This window comes from Ursus arctos, unplaced genomic scaffold (genome assembly GCF_023065955.2).
Source record: "Ursus arctos isolate Adak ecotype North America unplaced genomic scaffold, UrsArc2.0 scaffold_20, whole genome shotgun sequence".
In the NCBI taxonomy this organism is placed as follows: Eukaryota; Metazoa; Chordata; class Mammalia; order Carnivora; family Ursidae; genus Ursus; species Ursus arctos.
In genome coordinates, this window is record NW_026622875.1 from 38,547,915 (window position 1) to 38,568,847 (window position 20,933).

The 20,933-nt window shown below is 36.2% G+C and overlaps 1 protein-coding gene across 2 annotated transcripts in view; it reads left to right on the top strand.

Annotated features, from left to right (window-relative positions):
- Positions 1-20,933, top strand: part of UBE2E2 (ubiquitin conjugating enzyme E2 E2) — a 357,209-nt gene that overhangs the window by 217,632 nt on the left and 118,644 nt on the right. The window contains exon 4 of one of the 2 annotated variants that reach the window (XM_026496929.4): positions 11,918-12,047. The exons of the other annotated variant lie outside the window; for it this stretch is intronic. Within the exon in view, the coding sequence (XP_026352714.3) occupies positions 11,918-12,047 (130 nt within the window). The remainder of the gene's footprint in view (positions 1-11,917; positions 12,048-20,933) is intronic. 2 annotated transcript variants of the gene reach the window in all.

The window sequence follows — 20,933 nt, forward strand, 5'->3', positions numbered from 1 at the left end:
GAGAGAGGGAGGGAAGGGGAGAGAGAGAGAGAAAGAAAAAGAAAGAAGAGAAAGAAGACAGGTAGAAGTACAGAGTTAGAAAGGTTCTGGAATTCACATGGAAGGGAGAGTAGGTTCCCTCATTCCATAGCAAGAGGAAATGACACTGAAGTGAGAGCTTCCAAATTATGGAGAATTTAGGGTCCCACAACTAGAACATGGGCCTTATTCTGTAGACATTTAGGAGCCTGTGGAAGGTTTAAACAAAAGATTGGCAGGAGAGTAGTACTTAAAATTAGATAACACATTTCTGTCTTTTCTCTGGTATTACAAATTCCTTGAATCTAAGTATGAAAAGGTTTGAATTAAAAGGGGCAAATCTTCTCGACTTTATGTGTCAGACACTTTTTGTAGTTATACAATTGTGATCTTTTATTAGTTGGTACTAAGTAAATTTTATAGCAGAGTGATAGGCAGTTGGTGACAGGTAGTCATTCAGCTCTTAGTCATGTACTCTTTACTTGAGTAATATTTAAAGTATTAAATTTTTCCTTTTCCTTTTATTTTATGTATCACGAACTTGATATATTCTTGAAATATTTATGAAGTTAGATAATTGTGCATGTAGCCCATCCCACATGTAAATGGAAAGATGAAATTTAACATAGTTCATAAATTGAAATATTTGGTTTCACCTATGCTCACATTGAAACCATAAAAGACTCAGAATGACTGCAGGTTTATATTGTCAGATTTACAACCATAGTTACAGATTTTCTAACAACCACATCTCAGTATTTTTGTAAGGTTTGTATTTTCTTGCAAGCATGTTTGAATACTCACCATACCACATGATGGTTAGCTATTTTTGTCTTTATTTTAAGGAAAACATGAATATTATTAGGTTTGTCCCTGAATAATTGATTGTCAGATTATTTTTATCACCAAGTAGAGTATGAGATTTGGAATAGGTACTCAATAACACTTACAAGTAGGTTGATCAATTTCTATTTCTTGACATTGAATTTATGATGTTTTGCGTTTTTTTATGTGATTTTTAAAAAGAGAAAAAACAACCTGTTATTTTTATAGGATACTTCTGGGAAAAACAGGAGACTCTGTCCCCTCCTGTATACTGCAGAAGGCAGCCATGCACCTGAATTCCTTACTGACTGGTCATCATCGTATATTGTTACTTGGCAGATGCCAAGAATCTAAGAACTAAAGGGATACAGAGTGTATGTCATAGCCAGGAGGTACTGTGCCAGGAGATACTGCCAAACTCAGAGACACCCCTCCCTTCCAAGTCTGAACCCTGAAATTATGCTAGGGATTCCTATGGATAAATGTTTGGATTAAGGTAGATCTGGGAAATGAAATTAGAATTTTCAGTGAGTCCTAGGTTTGGCTAGCTGCCCAAAGCCTCTAATTCCCTAGAGATTTTGAGAGGGAATCTCAGATCTGGAATGAATTATACTCACTCTTAAAAATGAACATTCTCCATCCTAGCCTCTTAACAGCTGTCTCCACCTCACTCCTCAAGCAGTTTGGAACCCCCATCATGACACCACCTTTTTTTTTTTTTTAAGATTTATTTATTTATTTTAGAGAGAGCATGCGCACACAGTAAGGAGGGGCAGAGGGAGAGGGAGAGAGAGAATCTCAAGCAGACTCCATGCCGAGCATGAAGCCCAACCTGGGGCTCGATCTCACAACCCTGAGATCATGACCTGAGTCGAAATCAAGAGTCAGGGACGCCTGGGTGGCTCAGTCGTTAAGCGTCTGCCTTCGGCTCAGGGTGTGATCCTGGCGTTCTGGGATCGAGCCCCATATCAGGCTCTTCCACTGGGAGCCTGCTTCTTCCTCTCCCACTCCCCCTGTCTGTGTTCCCTCTTTCACTGGCTGTCTCTCTCTCTGTTAAATGAACAAATAAAAATCTTAAAAAAAAGAAGGAAAGAAAGAAAGAAAGAAAGAAAGAAAGAAAGAAAGAAAGAAAGAAAGAAAGAAAGAAAGAAAGAAAGAAAAAAGAAATCAAGAGTCAGACATTTAACTGACTGAGGCACCCAGGTATCCCGACACCACCTTTTAAAAATGGGAAGGTGCAGTTTCATTTTACTGTGTTTTAGTAGAGCAATACTTTCAGCCAAAATGCATTGTATTGCCCACCTCATTCCACAATCCAGATATATAACTCAAGTACCATTGTTCTCTCAATGATTAGTCCAATTTGTGTTTAACCTGCACAGTCTAAGCTTCCATGACCTTGAAACCTACCTGATCTCAACCTTTTATCTGAATGAGCCTCCAGTGAAAGCAGAAAAGCTATATTTATTAATACTAGAAATTCTTATAGTTTTTTAAATAAATATATGTGAAATAATGACCTGCATTATCTTTATGATACCATTTACACCTCAGAATATGAACAAACCAAGGATCATGCCTTGTGAACAGAAATATTTTAGCACCGAAAGAGAAAACTGGGGCACTTGGCTGGCTCAGTCTGTAGAGCATATGACTCTTGATCTTGGGGTCGTGAGTTCAAGCCCATGTTGGAGGTAGAGCTTACTTTAAAATAATAATAGTAATAGTAATAATTTTTTAAAAAGAAAACTGTATTTTTTGTTAGGAAGTGGTCATAGATCATACCAACCGAACGATTCTGTCAGAGCTTTGCAAAATAGAGCCTAATATTAGGCAAGATCCTGAGATAAAAGATAAAATAAAGATCAATGTAAACATTTCAGTCTAGTTGATTTGTATACTAATAAATTTTACTCTTAGTAGAATAGCTTCCAGATTTTAAGTAACCATGAAGAGTTGAGTTATTGCTTGACTTAGATTTTTTAAAAGGGGAAGGGAGTGTTCTGAAAACATTTCCTACCACTTTGTCCCCCCAAGTTCCTTTCCTACTCTTCCTAGAACTGGTTCTTGTTGATTCCCAGCAGTATAGCTGGATATTTAGATCCTCAGTGACTTACTTAATGTTAGGCAGTTCAGTAGTCTGCTGAAACAAGCATAGGAAATTTGAAACACCTAGAGGCTATTTTAAAAACTCTTCAATGAATCATGGAACGCTACATCAAAAACTAATGATGTACTGTATGGTGACTAACATAACATAATAAAAAATTTTAAAAATAAAATAAAAACTCTTTGCTGCTGACATTTTATTTAGAATTCTAAAGAGAGAATGGACTATTTGGATACTGAGCTCTAGTGTACAGATGCTGGGGTTTTTAGGCCGACTTTAAAATCTCTGAAGTTATTTGACCTGGTATTGTATCAGTTGGCTATCCTGAAGCATCAAATGAAAACTAAATCCACTCTGGTGTTGGCAGGCAGTTGTTTTGCCTGTCAACGAATTAGAATTGTTGGAATACCATCCATGTTCTTGAGCATGAATCAGAAAATCGGAGAAGGAAAGCTTGATGCCACTGTTTCCCAGTAGGGAGACAAATGATTGTGTTACTTTAAAGCAGCATATCTCATTAGAAGATCCCACCGGCTTGATTCTAATGCTTATGTGGCTAGAGCAGGTCCCCCAACATAGCCGATAAGTATCATTGATTCTTCTTATTTTGAAGTTATAATGTATTCAGTGTTGCTTTATGTTATTATTTTTGAAAGGCAGTTGTTAACTGTACAATGCTTGAGGCATTATTATGAGCTAAAGATTTAAAATATGTCATGTTTTTTAATTACCAAAAGCAGTGACAGAAAATAAAACTCTCCACTGGGGTCCTTTGAAACACTTATATTTACAATTGCTGTGACACTTATGTTCAAGAACATTTCATATTTATTTAAGAACTTAAAGAATGTAATTATAAAGCATTGCTTTGTGATTTAAATTGAAGCTTCTCAGTGTTCATATTGTTGTAAACTTAGATTTTAGTTCCCTGACTTTTATATTGTTAATTATAATTTTAGATTTATATGTGGTCCATGTAAAGCATGTTATGAGAAAAAAACCTGTCTAGAAATTGAAAGAACAACGTAAGTGTATTTTAATAAAACCTGGAGTATCGTTACATTCATTAAACCTTAATTTCAGTAAGACTAAGAATACTGAATGAAACGGACAGGAAATCAGAGTGAAATCAGAATGATTCTTTTTTTACACTGAACTTATTAATAAACTAAAAGAGAAGTTCAAACAAAGAATACCAAAACATTTCGAAATTTTAAAAAATTCAATTCTGTAACTGATAGACATATACAATTAATTTTTAAAAACATTAAGGACTATGTATCTTCTTATAACAGAGGATGACATTATTCCATACCTTTTAGCCTTGTGATAAATTCTAACTATCAAGGGAGATTCATTTTCTGATCATAAGTGTTCATAAAGATATATAAAGCATTTTTATGAATTATTATGAGTTCCTGAATGTAAGGAAGAAAAACTTGCTATGAAATATAGTTTTAAGTGTACTAAACTGAAGTGCCTTACTCAGGGTGCTGGGCTTTCTGAGTTTTTTCTACAGTATCCTTTCAAAAGCTTGTTTTATGAGCCTTTTGTCTTTTATTTTTTATATCCGAGCTTTTTTTGTCCAAAGAAATCTTTAAAAGCTTAAATTGTATAAATTAATAGCTTAGCCACCAGATCATCCTCTTTTCAGTCTGCAGCTACCACCGGTTTGCCTACAGGGAGGCACAGAGGAGGAGGTCTGGTTACTGGTTACAGATTACTCCACTCTTGCTCAGTCTGCCTGGGATTTCCCCTCAGAGGAATATGGTTTGAAAAAACTTCCTCCACCACACTTCTGTTTGCATATTATTTAATTTTCTTTGATAATGCATTATATCAAATATGCACAGCAGTCAGGATCTAACCAAATTTAGTAATAACACAGCAACAGCTCCTTAGATGTGTATTATCTGTATGCCTTGCTAAACTCCCTCGCAATAACAGTACTTTCTAGTTTTCTACCACCTTTCCCACCAATCTGCAGTCTTCTTTTCTAACCATTACCTTCCTCGTGGCCATTCATGGGTCAGTTCGTAGGTCCTCTTCTCTCACTCTGTCTCCCTCTCTGAGTGATCTCTTCTCTTCCTGTGGTTACCACTTACCACCTCTGAGCACTAGAGGAATAACCTCCTGGACATCATAAAAACACCACGTAATTTGAGGTTTGCCTTAGTTTAGCTTCCCCAGAAAGGAGAGTCTGAAGCAGAGGGCTATGTGTTGTTACTTTGTTAGGGGCTATATCCCAAGAAGTAGAGGTACAAGAATGTAGTTTGGTAGGAGAGAGAGCCAGTATATGGATAAGCTATTGAGTTGCCGTCCACTGCCCAGTCCTGTAGGATCATACCCTGTGAAATTATATAAACTGTGTCTTAACACTGTGCATTGTGCTAGGAGAAAGGAGGAAGAATTTTTCCACTAGTTCTTGTTGGTCAGAATTTTCCTTACCATATATTAACTTCCCCACACCTGCAGTCATTAATGGGTGATGTGCAAGTGGGGATCCAAAGCTATGTCAACTGAGAGGCCTTGGAGTGAGAGGCAAGAGGTGCCCACAGGCATGAGACAAGGCACTGTCAGATTATACCTTTGTGAAGTTAGTACTGATGAAACAGCTGAAATAAGACACAAGTGAGATTTAGAGAGTCTAAAGTGGTACAGAAAAGGTGTCCAGTGTAATATACCCCTTTTACCCCTCAGATCACTCATACCCTACATTACACCTAGCTTCCATATTACAACATAGGGCCTAACTTCTTCCCTGAGATTGGTGATTGAACTTAGTCAGTAACTGAGTCCCTTCTAAGGTGAAGCCTTGCTTTAATCATGTGGCAAAAAACTTAAGGCAAGAGAATTAGAGAAACTAGCTGCAGTTCCTGCTGCCTCAGGTGAGCCTGAAACTGTGATACTCATCATCTCCTTCTATTACCCTAAGTCTGTATTTTCTTCATCAGTGGCAAATTTTTTCCCTGATTTGAGTTGCTTGCCTGCTGAGGTGACCCAGAACTTCTTCCCTCAAATGTCTGAGCCCTTAGTTGCCTCGTTCTTGTTGAGTCATGCTAGAATTTCCCATTTACTGTTACCACTAGCCATGGAAGCACCAAGAAATATTTTGATGAAATCCCCCGGGTTCTGGGCATATTTTTCCCTCCCTCACCTTATAGTCATAGTCTTTGCTTCTCATGATAATCGGTATTGAATATTCCCCACAGTAACCTGACTCCCTTTTTTCTACTGGTGTACAGCCATGAGAAGCCCACAGTGACCAGGAGGTAGTGCAAACTTTATATTTATGTAATTCTTATGTGTCCCCTGGATGAAACAATCACCTCCCCAAACCTGCCTGGGAATCAGGACTTCTAACTTGGCAAATACTAAAATTGCATGGATGGGAAACACAAATTCTGTAAGTGTGTCACTGGGAATGATGATGACAGAGGCTAATGCTACTTTTATCCTTTGGTTCCCACATCTAAGTATTCTAGCTATTGGTAACAGACCATACATTGAAAGCATTGCTATTGGTAACAGACCATACATTGAAAGCATTGCTTCAATGTGTATACCACATTCTGGAATTAGAAGTTATCTTTAAGATATCTCTTTAGCTGACTTTTTAATAGGCTACTCTACCTGTCTGTGGGGCCTGCTGTTTCTTTGTGGATGGAGTCATGGTTAGACCAGTGGATTCTAAGGTTATGTACCCACTGTCACGTTTCTTTATTATAAAATGGGTCCATGGCCTAAACTAGTGTTTCGTGGGATATCATATTTATGGATCACTTATTTAATAAACCTTGGGATAGTGGTGGTAGCAAAAGTATTGGGAGCTAGAAACAAAACTCATATCCAGTATTAATTTTGGTAAAAACAAATCATTGCCCCCTTCCATGTACTCAATCTTATACCAAGTGATTGACTCGTCTTGAGTAATTATGTCCTATTGAGAGCTTGACATCAGTATCTTTTGCTGGCAGGTTAAAGCATTTAGCAATAGCATTAACTTTTTTCAGCATTGCTGAGCAGAAGCACCTTAGCTACTCTATTCATGTGCCCATTGTGTCAACTCTTTGGTGGCCTAAGTGGGAGGCTGGCTGACAGCCATAGAATGACTCATCCTGTCTACCTTTTGTTGACATTTGACAACACACATATTGACATTTTGGTGGATGCTTCCTGATGGGCATTAATGTGAGATATAAAAATGCACCTTATTTGTGCCTAGTCCATCTTTCCCAGATTTCCTTATCATATCGTCTTGCACTGTTGTGTTCTAGGCCCCTGATCAACAGTTAAGCCATTTGCTACTGCCCATGAGTCCAAATGTATCTAGTTCAGGCCATTTCTCCCTCCATTTGAAATGGATGGCCAGATGTACTGCTCTGGCTGTTCTCACTGGCCAGACTTCCTTTACCACAGCCCTTTTATGTCCACTCCTGAATAAGACTGCAGTGTAGCAGTAGTACATTTTTGGTTACTTCTGAATTCCTTTTTTCCCCCATCAGTTGGTCATGAAAGAAAGAGATATTCATCATATGGGAGTCTGGGTTACTTGTGAATATAGTTTACTCATGCTTTCTGAGCGTACTTGGGCCTAATCCCAAATAAGTCATTTCCATCCTATGGCAGGTTGTTTCCGTGCCCACCTAACTTTATGTCTCAGTGAGTACTTCCAGTCACAGGGTCATTTGTCGTTGTCATCATTAGGATGAAAATTCTGCTAGGGCCCTATAACATACAAGAGCTGTTTTTTAAACAGACAGTTGTTTTCTTTCACAGAACCCCCAGGGTTCTGCATTGTGACTTCTCTTTTGGCACTTGCCAGAGACTCCACAGCCATCTTATTTATCAGGGATAGGTCTTGCACCATCAGGTCCACTGGCATAGATGCATCGTAGCCTGGACCTGCTGCAGAAGTCTTTCCTATAGCTCTTGGTCACTCTTGAAACTCTTGAAACACTGAGTCTCTGATAAACAAGTCAAAACAATATTATAAAGTATGGAATATGTGGTCTCCAGAATCCGAAGAGGTCTACCTTTTTCTTAACAGCATGCGTTGAGAGAAGCAACATGTTCTTTACCTTAGAGAGGAAGTTCTCAGCATGCCCCAGAGCCCTAGACCTCTTAAAAACCTAAGCAGTGTACAGTATCTCTTAATTTTCGTGAGGTGTCTGGTGTGTGTGTTTTATTAGGTCACCCAGGATTCTTTCCATTTCTTGCTCACCAGATCCAGTTAGTATGTTGTCATCAGTATAATGGATTAGAATCACGTTCTGTGGAATGTGAAGATGATCCAGGTCCATGCAAACTAAATTTTGAGGAGATGCAGAGAGTTACCATTGCTCTGGGGCCAGGGTAGTATCCTGTCTGTCTCTACCAGGAATCTGCTTTAGATCCTCCCTACTGATGGGTTCTGAGAAGAAAGCATTCACTACATAAATCGCTGAGTACCACATGCCAGAAGCTGTATTATGTCTTATTTAACATGGCAACTGTTACTGGGACATCCACCAGTGTAAGCTTATAATGATCCATCATCTGTTTTTTTTTCTGCAGGGTCATTTTAAGTATAGAAAGGGGATGTGATTAAGGACCACCATTCCTCTGTCTTTATGTCTTTGACAGTGGTGCTAATCTCTGCAGTTCTTCCCAGTACAAGGTGTTGCTTTTGATTTACTATGTAGACTGCAGATAGAGTTGTGGGAGAAAGTTTCAAGGGTTTACTCAGCTCTGTTCTAACCATTGTAATCAGAGGAACATAGTAGCATTTCAGATTACCCAATATTGGTATAATTTAGAATTCTGATGTGATAGTCCTCAAAAAGTCTGGAATTTTCCTTTCCCCAGTACAATTATCCATGTAAAAAATTTCCTTGGTCTCTCCTGCCTTACACTTGTTATTTTCTCTGCCTGACCTATTTCTTTTTCCTCCCTTTGCCTAGATATTATCTGACCTCCTTGACAAGGTCAGGTTAGCATACCTTATTTTTGTACCACGTGCCTCTTCTATGTAATATTACAATAATTGTAGTTTTATATAAATTTTCTATGTTTTTAAATGAATGCTAACCTGTTCATAAGTTCCTTAAGGGTAGTATCATTACCTGCTTTGTACACTGCTCTATCCCTAGTTTAGTATCTGCCTCATATATTAGGAGATCATTACTTTTTGAGGAACGAGTTGTTGGATGGATGACAGAAGGTGAAAGAGAAGCATTTACCCTAACTTTTCAGGAGCACTATTACTGGAGCAGAGCAATTCTAGAAAGCTTCTCCCCCCGCCCCCATATTTTAACATTTCTCGTATGTTTCTTTTAGCCAGCTAGCTGTTGTGAGTTAGTTGTTATAGCCTGTGCACAAAAACGCTTGCAAAAAGAGTCAGCAGCTTGGAAGAAATTTCCAGAGGCAGAAGTGGAGGAACATTTCAAAATACACTGCATCAACAATGCTCTTGATGACACACAATACTGTGTTTTGTGGGAAAAAGTCATCTCTGAGCTGAAAAGTGATGCAGAATACTTGAAATCTGAATGTGAAGAAGCTTTAGTAATAATTTTTTTTTGCTCACATAGTCTTTTTATTTGTGCTCCAGTGATATTATTATATATCACCATTGTACTTATCATGAGAGCCCATTCAATAAGTATAAAATAATTTTTATGTTTTAAGAAATCACTTAATTTGGCAATTTTTTTCTTAATGGTCCATAAAATAATAGTGCATCATAATTTTACAGTGAATGAAATCGGGTATTATACAGTTGTCTTCAGGTCCTCCATTAACATATATGGCATTTTGTGTGAATTAGAAAGAGGCGTTCCAAAACAGCCAGAACAGCCATGCACTGGATATGAGGTGTGGTGAGGAGAGGCGCTCTCCACCAGATACCTTGGGGATGGGGGAAGCTACCACCACCACCACATCTGACAGATTCAGCTGTCCTGTGGTAATATGTTTTATAATTTTATCTTAGAATTTGCAAGAGAGCATTATATATAGTTTTAGACATTGCTGTTCTGTTCTTGAATCTTATGACTCCAAAGAAAGGTTACAGAAAAACTTTGATTATATAGCAAAGTGAATATTAAACAAATGTTCGGAAGAATAAGTTTCTGTTTTTAAAAATCATTCTCTTTAAGGCAGTTTTTTTTCCTGATGGATAAGCCATTGTAAAGAAATTTTTGTCTGTGAATATTAGGGTGTTTCTGGATAGACAATTGAGTCGAATTTAATTTGAGTCTATCTGGGTCACTGACCTCATAATCTTTTCAGAATGAAGCTCTAGTCATGAAGCATTTCAGTCCCCTTCCTAGAAAATTTGGTCAGCTCCTGAAAGGCATGCCTACCTTTGATATTTAATGTAGAACTTCATATTTATATCTTTGGCAGTGTTTCTGTTTGACCATATAGTCTGGAACTGCTTTTCACACTGATTGTGTCAAAATTTCAATTTTTATGTCACTTTGTCCCACAGCAGCTAAAAACCTAATTTACCTACTATCATTAAGATTTTGAATGCAATTAGGAATAGTTTACTAAATTAATATTTTTTATGCATGGCCTCCCATACAGATTCTGATAGAAAACTTATCAAGAACAATATTAGTTTTCTTGTGGAAAATATTCAGACTTAACAGGTGACATTAAGTAGTTGGATTCTAAATATCTTCTAACTATCTGAAATGCATTTCTGTTGTGAATTTCAAGGTTTATAATTTATATTCACCTGTATTGTCTAATTTTGTACAAAATATCTTTTCTTGCTGCTGCTTCCTTTCTCCATCCCCATCCTCAGTATAGTATAGACAGAGAAGTGCAATTTGTAATAACCTGACCTCTAAATTATTGTCTGGCAGCACAGGTAATTATAAGGGATTAGGAGCTAAAGCTGCAACTCACAAGATTAGGAAAGTAAGTCCAGCAGAACCAGGATCTGTGGTATCTGGTGGGAAAATAGTGTCATTCAGTGTCATTCGGGTCATTCAACCCCTTGGGTTTACTTCCTCCTGCATCTTCTCAATAGTTCACCACAAACTTACATTTTCCAGTCTTTTCAGTGCTTTTTAGAAGTGTGATATTACCCATCTTCTAGGAAAGTCCATAGTGTTCTATTGAATTGGGCCCGTTACCTTCCTGCCCAAAGGTATGCCATTACACAATACATTGGCAAAAAGAGTTTAAACTGAAGGAATCTAGAGTAATGATTACAGAGCTCGAAATGTCAGCAAAAATATTGTTACAATTGTGTATGTTGTCACTAAAACAATGAAAGTGCTCATCTTGAACAAGTAGAAAACATTTGTGAATGAAAGGGTTCATGGGGGATTTTTATTGTTAGCCACGTTTTTAGATATCCACAAACTGCTTACATGGATTTCTTAAAATTTGTTTGGAAAAAAAAAAAAAAACTCAGCAGGTCCCTGTTTCTTTTGACCATTTCAAAGACCATTGATCACTACTGAGTATTTTTCACCATTAAATAATACCAAGTCACAGAATGGTCAGGAGAAGTAAGTGGATAGAATTCAAACATTTGCTTCCCGTTTTCAACTCTAATTTTGGAAGTTTGGATGAGGTGAAAATGAGGAGCTGTAGAACTTTGTAAGGTTTATGTTACATCTGATTATATTTGCTCTTTTCACCACTGCCCATTACTGATAATTAAAAGACAGTTTTTTAACCTTGATTGGGAAAACCATTACCGGTTCAATCTAATCTTCTCAGTATGTGACTAGATCCAAGTAAGATTCTACTAGTTCCAATAATGCTGCAGGTCGTGTTTCCTGGGAGTCTGAGGGGCAGGTAGAATCAGTCACTCATCATGGTTAATCAATTCTAAGAGTTTATCTCATATAACCCTGTTTTGAATTGACTAAATAATCCAGTAAGCAGTGTTTTTAATATCTCAAAAAGGGAAAGATTCAAAGTTGGCTAACAATGAAATTTCCCATTTTTCACTGGCAGGAACCCCAGCCCCATAATGGGGAAGGTCCCACCAGTGCGAAGGCCCCACATGGGGACCCCTCCCCTAGTGAGGAAATGTACCCCTGAAGAGGAGTCCTTCTGGCCACTGAGCCCACTGCTACCCTGCCACGTGAGTACAGCAATGGCTTTGAGGACCTCAGCAATTTTTCCGTTTCTTAGTGGCCATTCGTCTGTGAGAATTGGCCAGAACCTCTTCCTGTTTCTCTTAAACATTCAGAAAAGGAGATATAAACCTCCTTTTACTTTTTTGCTTCATTTTTGCAAGTTTAATAGAAAGAACTTGTTTGGATAAGAGATTCAGGCTATTGGTTAGGACTAAGGTGTGATTAGTCAATTTGTTCCTTGTATAGAGTAAGCAGTACTATTCAACAGAACTTTCTGCAGTGGTGGAAATGTTCTGTATGTGCACTTTCCAGTACAGTAGCCACTAACCACATGTTGGTACTGAGTACTTGAAAAATAGTGCAACCAAAGAATTTAATTTTTAATTTTATTTAATTTTAACTAATTTAAATTTAAGTCTCTACATACGACTAGTGGCTACTAAAGTGGACAGTGAATGCCCACATTTAATGCTGTGTGCCTCAGATGTGTAGCCTCTTTGAACAGTTCTACGGATGTACTGCTTTACCTCTATTTCTTTATTAACCTAGAAGATTTTTCCTTGCATTATATTGATTATTGTAAATATGATTCTCTAATAGTAAGAAAATACTTTAATTAAAAATTCTCACTTCAAAATTTATTCACCCATATTGCCCTTCAGTAGCTTTAATTACTTTATGATATTAGGAAAATTTATTCAATCTTAAAATTATGAAGTAATATCAATTTAAATATCCCAGCTTTATTTTCTTCTTTACATGTTTTAATTTGCAACTTCACTATATATGTAGAAGTAATTATACACATTAAAATAACTTTTCCATTTTATTATTCCTTTTTAATGAGACTATAAATATCTTACATTACTATAGTGTTTGCAGTGCTATTACCCAAACATTAAATTTAGCACTTACTCATTATAATGCAGTACTTATAAGTTTTAAAGTTTGGTTCTGGTAGGTAGGTTACTGAAATTACAAATTAACTATATGTGTAGTTTTACTACTGAGAGTAGATGTCCTTCCACTGTTGGGCTATCATTAAAAATTGCTTATTACATCATGAGATGTTAATAAGGGAAATTGTTGGGTGGGTGGTATATGGGAATTCTCTATACTGTCTTTGCAATTTTTCTGCAAATCTAAAATGATTCTAAAAATTTTTTTAGTTTACTTTTAAAAATTGTTTCCATCAAATTTAGTCATAGTATCCATTTATAGTCATTAATTTAGCTGTATATGCATGCAAAATAAGAATATCAGATCAGTAATGGGTTGTACTTACATAAGTATCACTATATGTCATCTTCAAAATATCCCTTAGAGATACTGTTACAATTTTACAGATGAGAAAGCTGAGGCACGGAATAAAGAATTATTCAGCCGGGGTTACTTAGCTGGTCAGTGGCAGAACCAGCATTTGAACCCAGCAAGTCAGTGCTTTTAACCACTGCACTATGTTACCTTTTAAGGAATCTTGATTATGCCATGGAAGATTTAGTCTTTCTGTTATCACTATAAGAAATCCAAAATAAAGTAATGCCCTGGTGATAAATTACTTTTACAACTTGAAAAATATGCAAGTGTGCTTCATTTTGTTACAGTGATTCAGACTTTATTTCATACAATTATTTTGATAAGTAAGGAATAGTTCATATTCTCTTGACAAGAAGCATCTATGTTAGTGGGGTTTTAAAAAAAATTATTTCTACTTTGTTAAGATGGTGACTAAGAACAAAAAAAAAAGCAATGCATAAAAGATTTTGTTTTACTGTTTGCGTGTTAATGTTATTCTTCCTGGATATTAAATTATGGACAAATGATTGTTAAAATTGAAATATAGGAAAGGTTGATGGTGAATTTTCAACATTTCTTTGAGGTATTCTTGTGGAGTTTGGAAAGTATTTCTTTGGAAGGAAAGAAAAAAGACGGAGTTTGTTGCGTAGTTCAAAAATTGTTGCAAATGGAATATAGTGGTTTGTCTACTCATTTTTTAATATCATATACCCATTTGTGGATTAACACATCCAACAACATGATATATCTACCTGCTGCATGTATTTAAGGTCATGCATTTACTTGTCAGCAAAGAGACGTAATTGAAATGCTTTAAGGGAATTTGAAGCATAAACAGGTGTAATTCTTACAGAATCATTCTTTTTCGGTTAGTGTATATACTTGTGAACCAGTTGGCAATCCTCTCTTGACTCTTGCAAATTATTTGGATTTGGATTCTTGCTAAGAATGTATATTTTTAAATTGCTATGAAGATTTTTGTGAGACTGTAGAAATTTCAGGGCAGAGGTCATGTTTACAAAACAAGGGAATTTTAAATTTTAGTACACATTGACCAATTAAAATTTAGGTTTAGATTATTGGGTTTAGAGTGACTCCCTAACTTGATCTAGTTATAATCTTTACTAGGCCAGGCAATTCATATTACCTAAGGTGGTTGAATTGCTACTGTGTTCTTCTGTGTTGGGCAAAAGAGAACTGAAGTTTTCTCTCTGATGGGAAAGATGACGTCATTGCTGTCATTTTTGAAAGGGTAGTATATGGCTAGAGATCTGGTGAGTGCAATAGGAGGGAAAAAACTTTTAGAGGACCATAATTTATTCCCAAATGCCTGTGATCCAACAGATAGCCTTAAGATGGGCAAGTTCTTTTTGTGACAATGGGTTCTGTTCTCGACAGCACATAATATACCCCTTTACTCAACAATTCCATGTCTTGGACTTCCCAGAGCAAGCCAGCTTTCTGGTATTCCATCCTGTTTTTTCCTAAGTGCACTTCTACTGATTAAACCATATGTCCCATTTTTATAAAATAGCATATTTAGAAAAATAACTACTTTAACAATAAATGATAGGTAAAATAATTTTGCAACATTTCTCATTGAGAAAGTAACTGGAGTATACAGAAGACTTAAGTATCTAAGTTTAAATCTGCCTTTCTGTAACTGGTAAGTGCTACCTTTAGTAGAGTATCCTGCTTTATCATGTACAGTTTAAATGTGTCAGTTAAATCAACCTGGTTGTGGTATTTTCAACATGTTATTAAAAATAATGAATTTTTTGTAAAGATGAACACAGACTATTTTTAATTCATCCATTTCTGTTGGAAACAATATGTTCTCAAGCTCTCAGTTTGTTTCTGCTTTCCATGGTGAGCAAAAAGAGAAAACGCTCTATATCATTAACCTGTTTTTAAAAAGACAGTTGGTATAAATATGTTTTAAAGGGTTAAACAGAACAAATATCCAAAGTATTAACAAAAGGAAAACGAAGACTGAAGCTTTGGCACACTTTCTCTTTCTAGATGTTCACTCCTTATGTAAAAAATGATAAAATTTTAGAAGGCTAAAACTGAGGTGCACAGAACTATATAGTTTGGGGATTTTAAAAATCTATTTATGTGCCTTTCTGAATTTAGAAAGGGAGTCACAGAAGATCCTAATAAAGTACAAATCAAGATATTGCATATTTAAAAAGTACATCATGAAGCAAACAATAAATAAATTTTTCATTATAGATTTTCCTAATCCTCTGCAACCAACAGAACTCTCTTCTAAGGTAAAATATGACAGCTTTCTTTGCAGGATGTATTTGCACATTGGCCCTGGAAGTATCTCCTGAGTGTTAAGGTGTTAATACCTTGAATAGGGAGGAATCCCTTCCTGAGCTTATTACAGAGTTGCTCGTTACTTTTAAAAGAAAATAAACACCTGGGAATAAATAGCTATGGTATCTGCTATATAAACCTGAAAGTACAGCTCTCTGTACTCTTTAGTTTCATAGTAGGTAGACAGAAATTCTGAGATACTTGTAAATTGTGTAAAATTAATAATGCTAAGTTCAGTTTCCTGTTAGAATCATAAGCTACTAGAACTTAAAGGGAAGAGGTGAGAGAGAGATGTTCTACTTATCTCAATTTAGTTATCTTTGGATTTTTTATAAGAAATGAATTTTTTAGATAGTCATTAGCTGTTCTTTGATTGCTTTTAATACTTTGCAACTGGTTTTTTAAATTTTTATAGCTCTTAATGTAGTAACTTCCTTCTCTCATACCTTCTATTTATTAGTTATTAATTTATAGCAGAATCTCTATTAGAAAGAGCTTATTATTTTAGGAGAATAAAAAGCTTTGAAAAAGAATGGCTTATTTTAAGTGGTGCTACCCATGAAGTCCCTATTTTAAAAGCTGAGAGCTGGGTTGGACCTTTATAGGAATCTCAGGTCTGAGTGTTTTCTCTCTGCCCTCTGAGATCTGATTTAAGTCTCATGTTCTACCTTGTGTCTTCTTTAGTCTCATAAATAACTTAAAGACAGAAATTATCAAATAAATTGCCAGAAAGCCTAAAACAACAGAGCTGTGGGCTAGAGGAAATTAGCAAGATGTAATAGGAATGAGCATTCACAGTGCTTCACTTACAGGACAAAGACTGTCAGCTCATAAACCAGAAAGCATAGCCTACTAATAGGATAATCTAACAGCTCTCTTTCCAGGTACAGGTGACGAGTGGATGTGAAATAATGCTGTGCAGATATACCCAGAATAAAAACTCTTGTAAAGCTGTATTTGAACTACGTGTATGTCTTAAGATGCCAAACTTTTAAAACTGCGTACAAATGCAAATAGTAAAATAAAATGCTATCTCCTTTTAAGTTGCTATAATGTACTTACTAATTTAGCTGCAGTGCAGCTGAACTCAGATTCTGAACATTGCGTAGAAAATGTTAGAAATGTTTTTTGTCTTTCTTTTTTTTTTTTAAGATTTTATTTATTTATTTGACAGAGAGAGAGGCAGTGAGAGAGGGAACACAGGCATGGGGAGTGGAAGAGGAAGAAGCAGGCTTTCTCACTGAGCAGGGAGCCCGATGTGGGACTCAATCCCAGAACGCTGGGATCATGACCTGAGCCGAAGGCAGACGCTTAATAACTGAGCCACCCAGGCACCCCAAGAAATGTTTTTTGTCTGCTTGACTTAACATTTTGCAGTGTGCTCTACTCCTTTATGGGTGTGTCGGAGATTCTAAGTCACCTGTGGAGACTTGATTCCAAAGAACTCACTACGATTGTCCTGTCTTTCTGCCACACTAAGTAAGGCCTATGCCTGCATTGAACAGCTTAATGCAGGTTTTGCTCTCTTCTCTTTCTGGGAGAAGACTTGAAACTTAGGTTTATAGATGCTTCAGAGCATACAAAGTAGATGGAGCAGAACTATTAACAGAGCCATAATTAAGCAAGTTGACTACCTACCTTGTCCATAGCTAACTTATCTGCCAATAGGAAGTGCACTTTGTGACTCCCAAACAAGTAAAGTAAATATCGGTAAATCAAGAAGTAAGAGAATCATTAATTGCCTATATTTTATGTTCATTCTGATTTGATAACTAAGATTCCATCTCAATGTTTGCAAATGTAGATTGAACTAGACCTCCCTTCGGATTCAGTTTTCTGCCTTAATTATGGGGCCACACACATTTAAACTAAACACAGATTCCCCTTGTGACCTCCTCCTTGACCATGCATGCCGGCTGAGTCCTGGACCCTCTCTAGAGTTTGCCTCCCCCAACTCCCTCCCCATCAATAAAACTAAACAGTTTTAGTTTATCCACCACCTGCAGATAATAATAAACAGGTCTTTTGTGCTCACAAATTACTGACTTCTGTTAGTTTTCAAAGCCTGATAAATGCTTTTTTGTTTTTTAAATATGCAAATCTATCCATGGGAAATTTCAGAAGGGTCATCCTTGGCTCCTGTGAGTATTGTTCTTGAAATTTCTTTTTCAGTTTTCAGTTGTTTTGTAGCTAGTAGAACAAGATGAATTTTTCATAATTCATAAGTGTTCTTCTGTAATTTGGGAATTACACCCCAAATTAGTTCAATAATTATTAAAGGCCGCTTAATTGGTAACTTTTAGTTGTTCTCCAGCTTCTAATCATGAGAAGATAAGTGAGAACCATAAAATTTTTGTAAATGCAAATACATTATGATACAACATTTGAACTAACTAAGATATGAGGAGAAAGAGTAAGCAAGTGCTGTTTTATAGTAGGGAAGCTATATAAACACCCCCCAGGACCTCTGCAATAACCTTTCAATTGCTCTGAAGTCTGCCACACAAACTCATCATGTAAGCAAATTATTCAGGCCTTGAGCCATTTTAAGTTGTGAGGGAAGTTTCTGGAGAAGTTCTACCAACTGTTGTAGAGGAAACTATTTTGCCTATTTTAATTCCATATTCCTTAAAACTTTTATGATCTATAAAAACCACAGACCAGAATGAAGCCTCCTTTCTTAGTATACTTTCTATATGATGAATTCAAATATTTATGTTAGTTTTAAACATTGAAAAGGAAAAGAAAACATAAAATTTGCTTTTTTGCTGGACAGTTTTATTCTGAATAAAAGGGTTTTTCCCCCCTTAATTTCAAATCCTGTGAGTTTAGGTAGTGGTCAAGTGCTTATCTCTGTTTCCCAGATGAAGAATCCCTGGCAAGGAAGCTCAGTGACTGAGCTAGCTCTCTCCATACCTGATACTGCTGGGCAGCAGCAGCTCAGTGGATGTCACTGCCGTCAGGGGTTATTCTTATGATTTGGACTTTTTGTGACTGGTTGGCACTTTGAGTCATTGAAATGCCTCCCAAAAGTCTGTAGGCACACAATTGGAGTTAGTGTGAAAGCCAAAGATACAAGATAAAACACTAGAATTGAATTCAGAAGACTTGGGTTCAAATCTCTGCTAATTAACTACCTCACTGACCTTGTAGAAATCATGCCTTTTGGCCCACCATGCAGAATACCTATCGCAGAGGTGATTTAGCTTAGCACTCAGGCTCAAATCCCGGCTCTACAATCCATTTTCTGTTTTCTCATCTATATATAAAGTGAAAATGGTACCTGCCACATAGGTTATATTTAAGGCTCTCAAAAAATCTATGATTATTGGTGTATAATAAACCCTCTGTAGCTGGGAGCAGCAGCAGCAGGTAATGCTACTGCTGTTTCTTGTTGTTATTATTATTACTGCTATTATTAGGATCAGTGAGATGTGTTTGATAGTATAAACTGTGTTTTGATATATAATCAGAGGAGATAAAATATGTACATAAATACCTATAAGGTATTTATGGATGAAGACCAGCTAAACTGCTTTGGTAATTACAGAAAGGAGAGATTATTTCCATTTGGATTGTCATGGGAATGTTCTTAGGAGATGTAGTTTTTGAGCTTGGTCTTAAAGGATAGTAAAGATTTGGAAATGCTAAGGCAGGAGGAATTGAAAGTGGTCAGGGACATCCAAGGAGAAGTGAAAACATGAACAAAACTAAGTACTTATTACTAAATTACTATATTGACTTCAAGGAATCATTACATTTCATTCATCTTTTGGCTATGTATCTATGCCTATATGAACATAGCCTACTGTTTTAAGTACTGGAAATTCTTTGTTTTATTTGTTTTGTTTTAAGTAATCTCTGCACTCAGCGTGCTGCTTGAACTCACAACCCCGAGATCAGGAATTGCATGCTCTACTGATTGAATCGGCGAGGTATCCCAGTGCTGGAAGATCTTAAACTATTTTGTAATTCAAAGAACACTCTTAATTTTCACAGAAAACCATGAAAATCTATTCTGTTATTTCCATTTTATAGGTAAGGGAACTGTGACTCTTGTAGCAGTGATTGCTAAAACGGGAGAACTATTGTACAAGCACTAAATTTCATGTGTTTCTACAGTAATATGCTGCTTCTATTAGTCTAAGTAGAGATAGTCTCAAAGCTGTCAACCATATAGTTGGCCCGAGGTTGCTTTCTTAAAATGTGTGCCATATTCAGAAGGGCTGGAAAAATAGTTGAGATGACCCCGTGTAAGTCCAGCACCACTACTGTAACCTCCAACCCACAGGTTGCTAGTGATAGTACCTAGAAGACGGCCCCAAAGCAAGTGTTAGTAACACTATGTGTGGTCTTTGCTCCATTTTGCCACAGTTCGCTTAAGTTTGCTAGGTAGCTTTGATTCAAGTATTGTTGTCTTTAGTTTATTAAATTGAAACTGACCAATAAATGAATATCAGGTCTTAAAGCTGTGCTGCAGTATGATAAAGGAATCCTGTTCTTGATTCTTGACTCAAAGATACTTGGAAAATAAGAATTAAGAATTTTTATACATTGATACCAGGAAATTATTAATTCATAATAGTCAAATAGTCATCTCTTCATGGATCATGGTACTCTGAATGATCCTCTAGTTACCATTAGTATGATTTCCTTTTTAAAGGATTCTTAATGTAAATAAAATGTCACAACTTGCATTTAGTATTTATTTTAGTTGATATAATAAGCAACAAAAGCCTATGTGTATGTGTGCATGTGTATGTAATTATCAAATCTCCAAGACAGATATTTCTGATATTAGAATACTGTCTACTTCCGTGATTATGCTATTGTACATTTGTTACATTTAAAATATGAAGTTAACATATTTCTACTTGAAATGTCTTGATTACATTGCATATTCTGAAAACTCACACTACTCCAATAAAACTGTTACTTCAAAAATAATATGACTATATGATGTGACATTTATATTCAATGTGATTTTCATCTACTGTATAGGGTTTTCTGAAATTATAACAAACTGTAATTCCATCCAGTTCTGGCTCTGTTGTAAATTTGGGAGTGAACTGAAGTGATTTATCATGAATATCCCACCAAGGGATTTATTTGGAATACATTGTAACATGTTTTTCATTTTTAATAACACAAGATTAGCATCATTCAGTATGAAATATTGTATTTTTACAGAGCATAATTCAAAAATGTCTCCCTGATGCTGTCACTGTATTGTATTGATTTTAACTTGAGGTCTTCATTGTCTAACACTT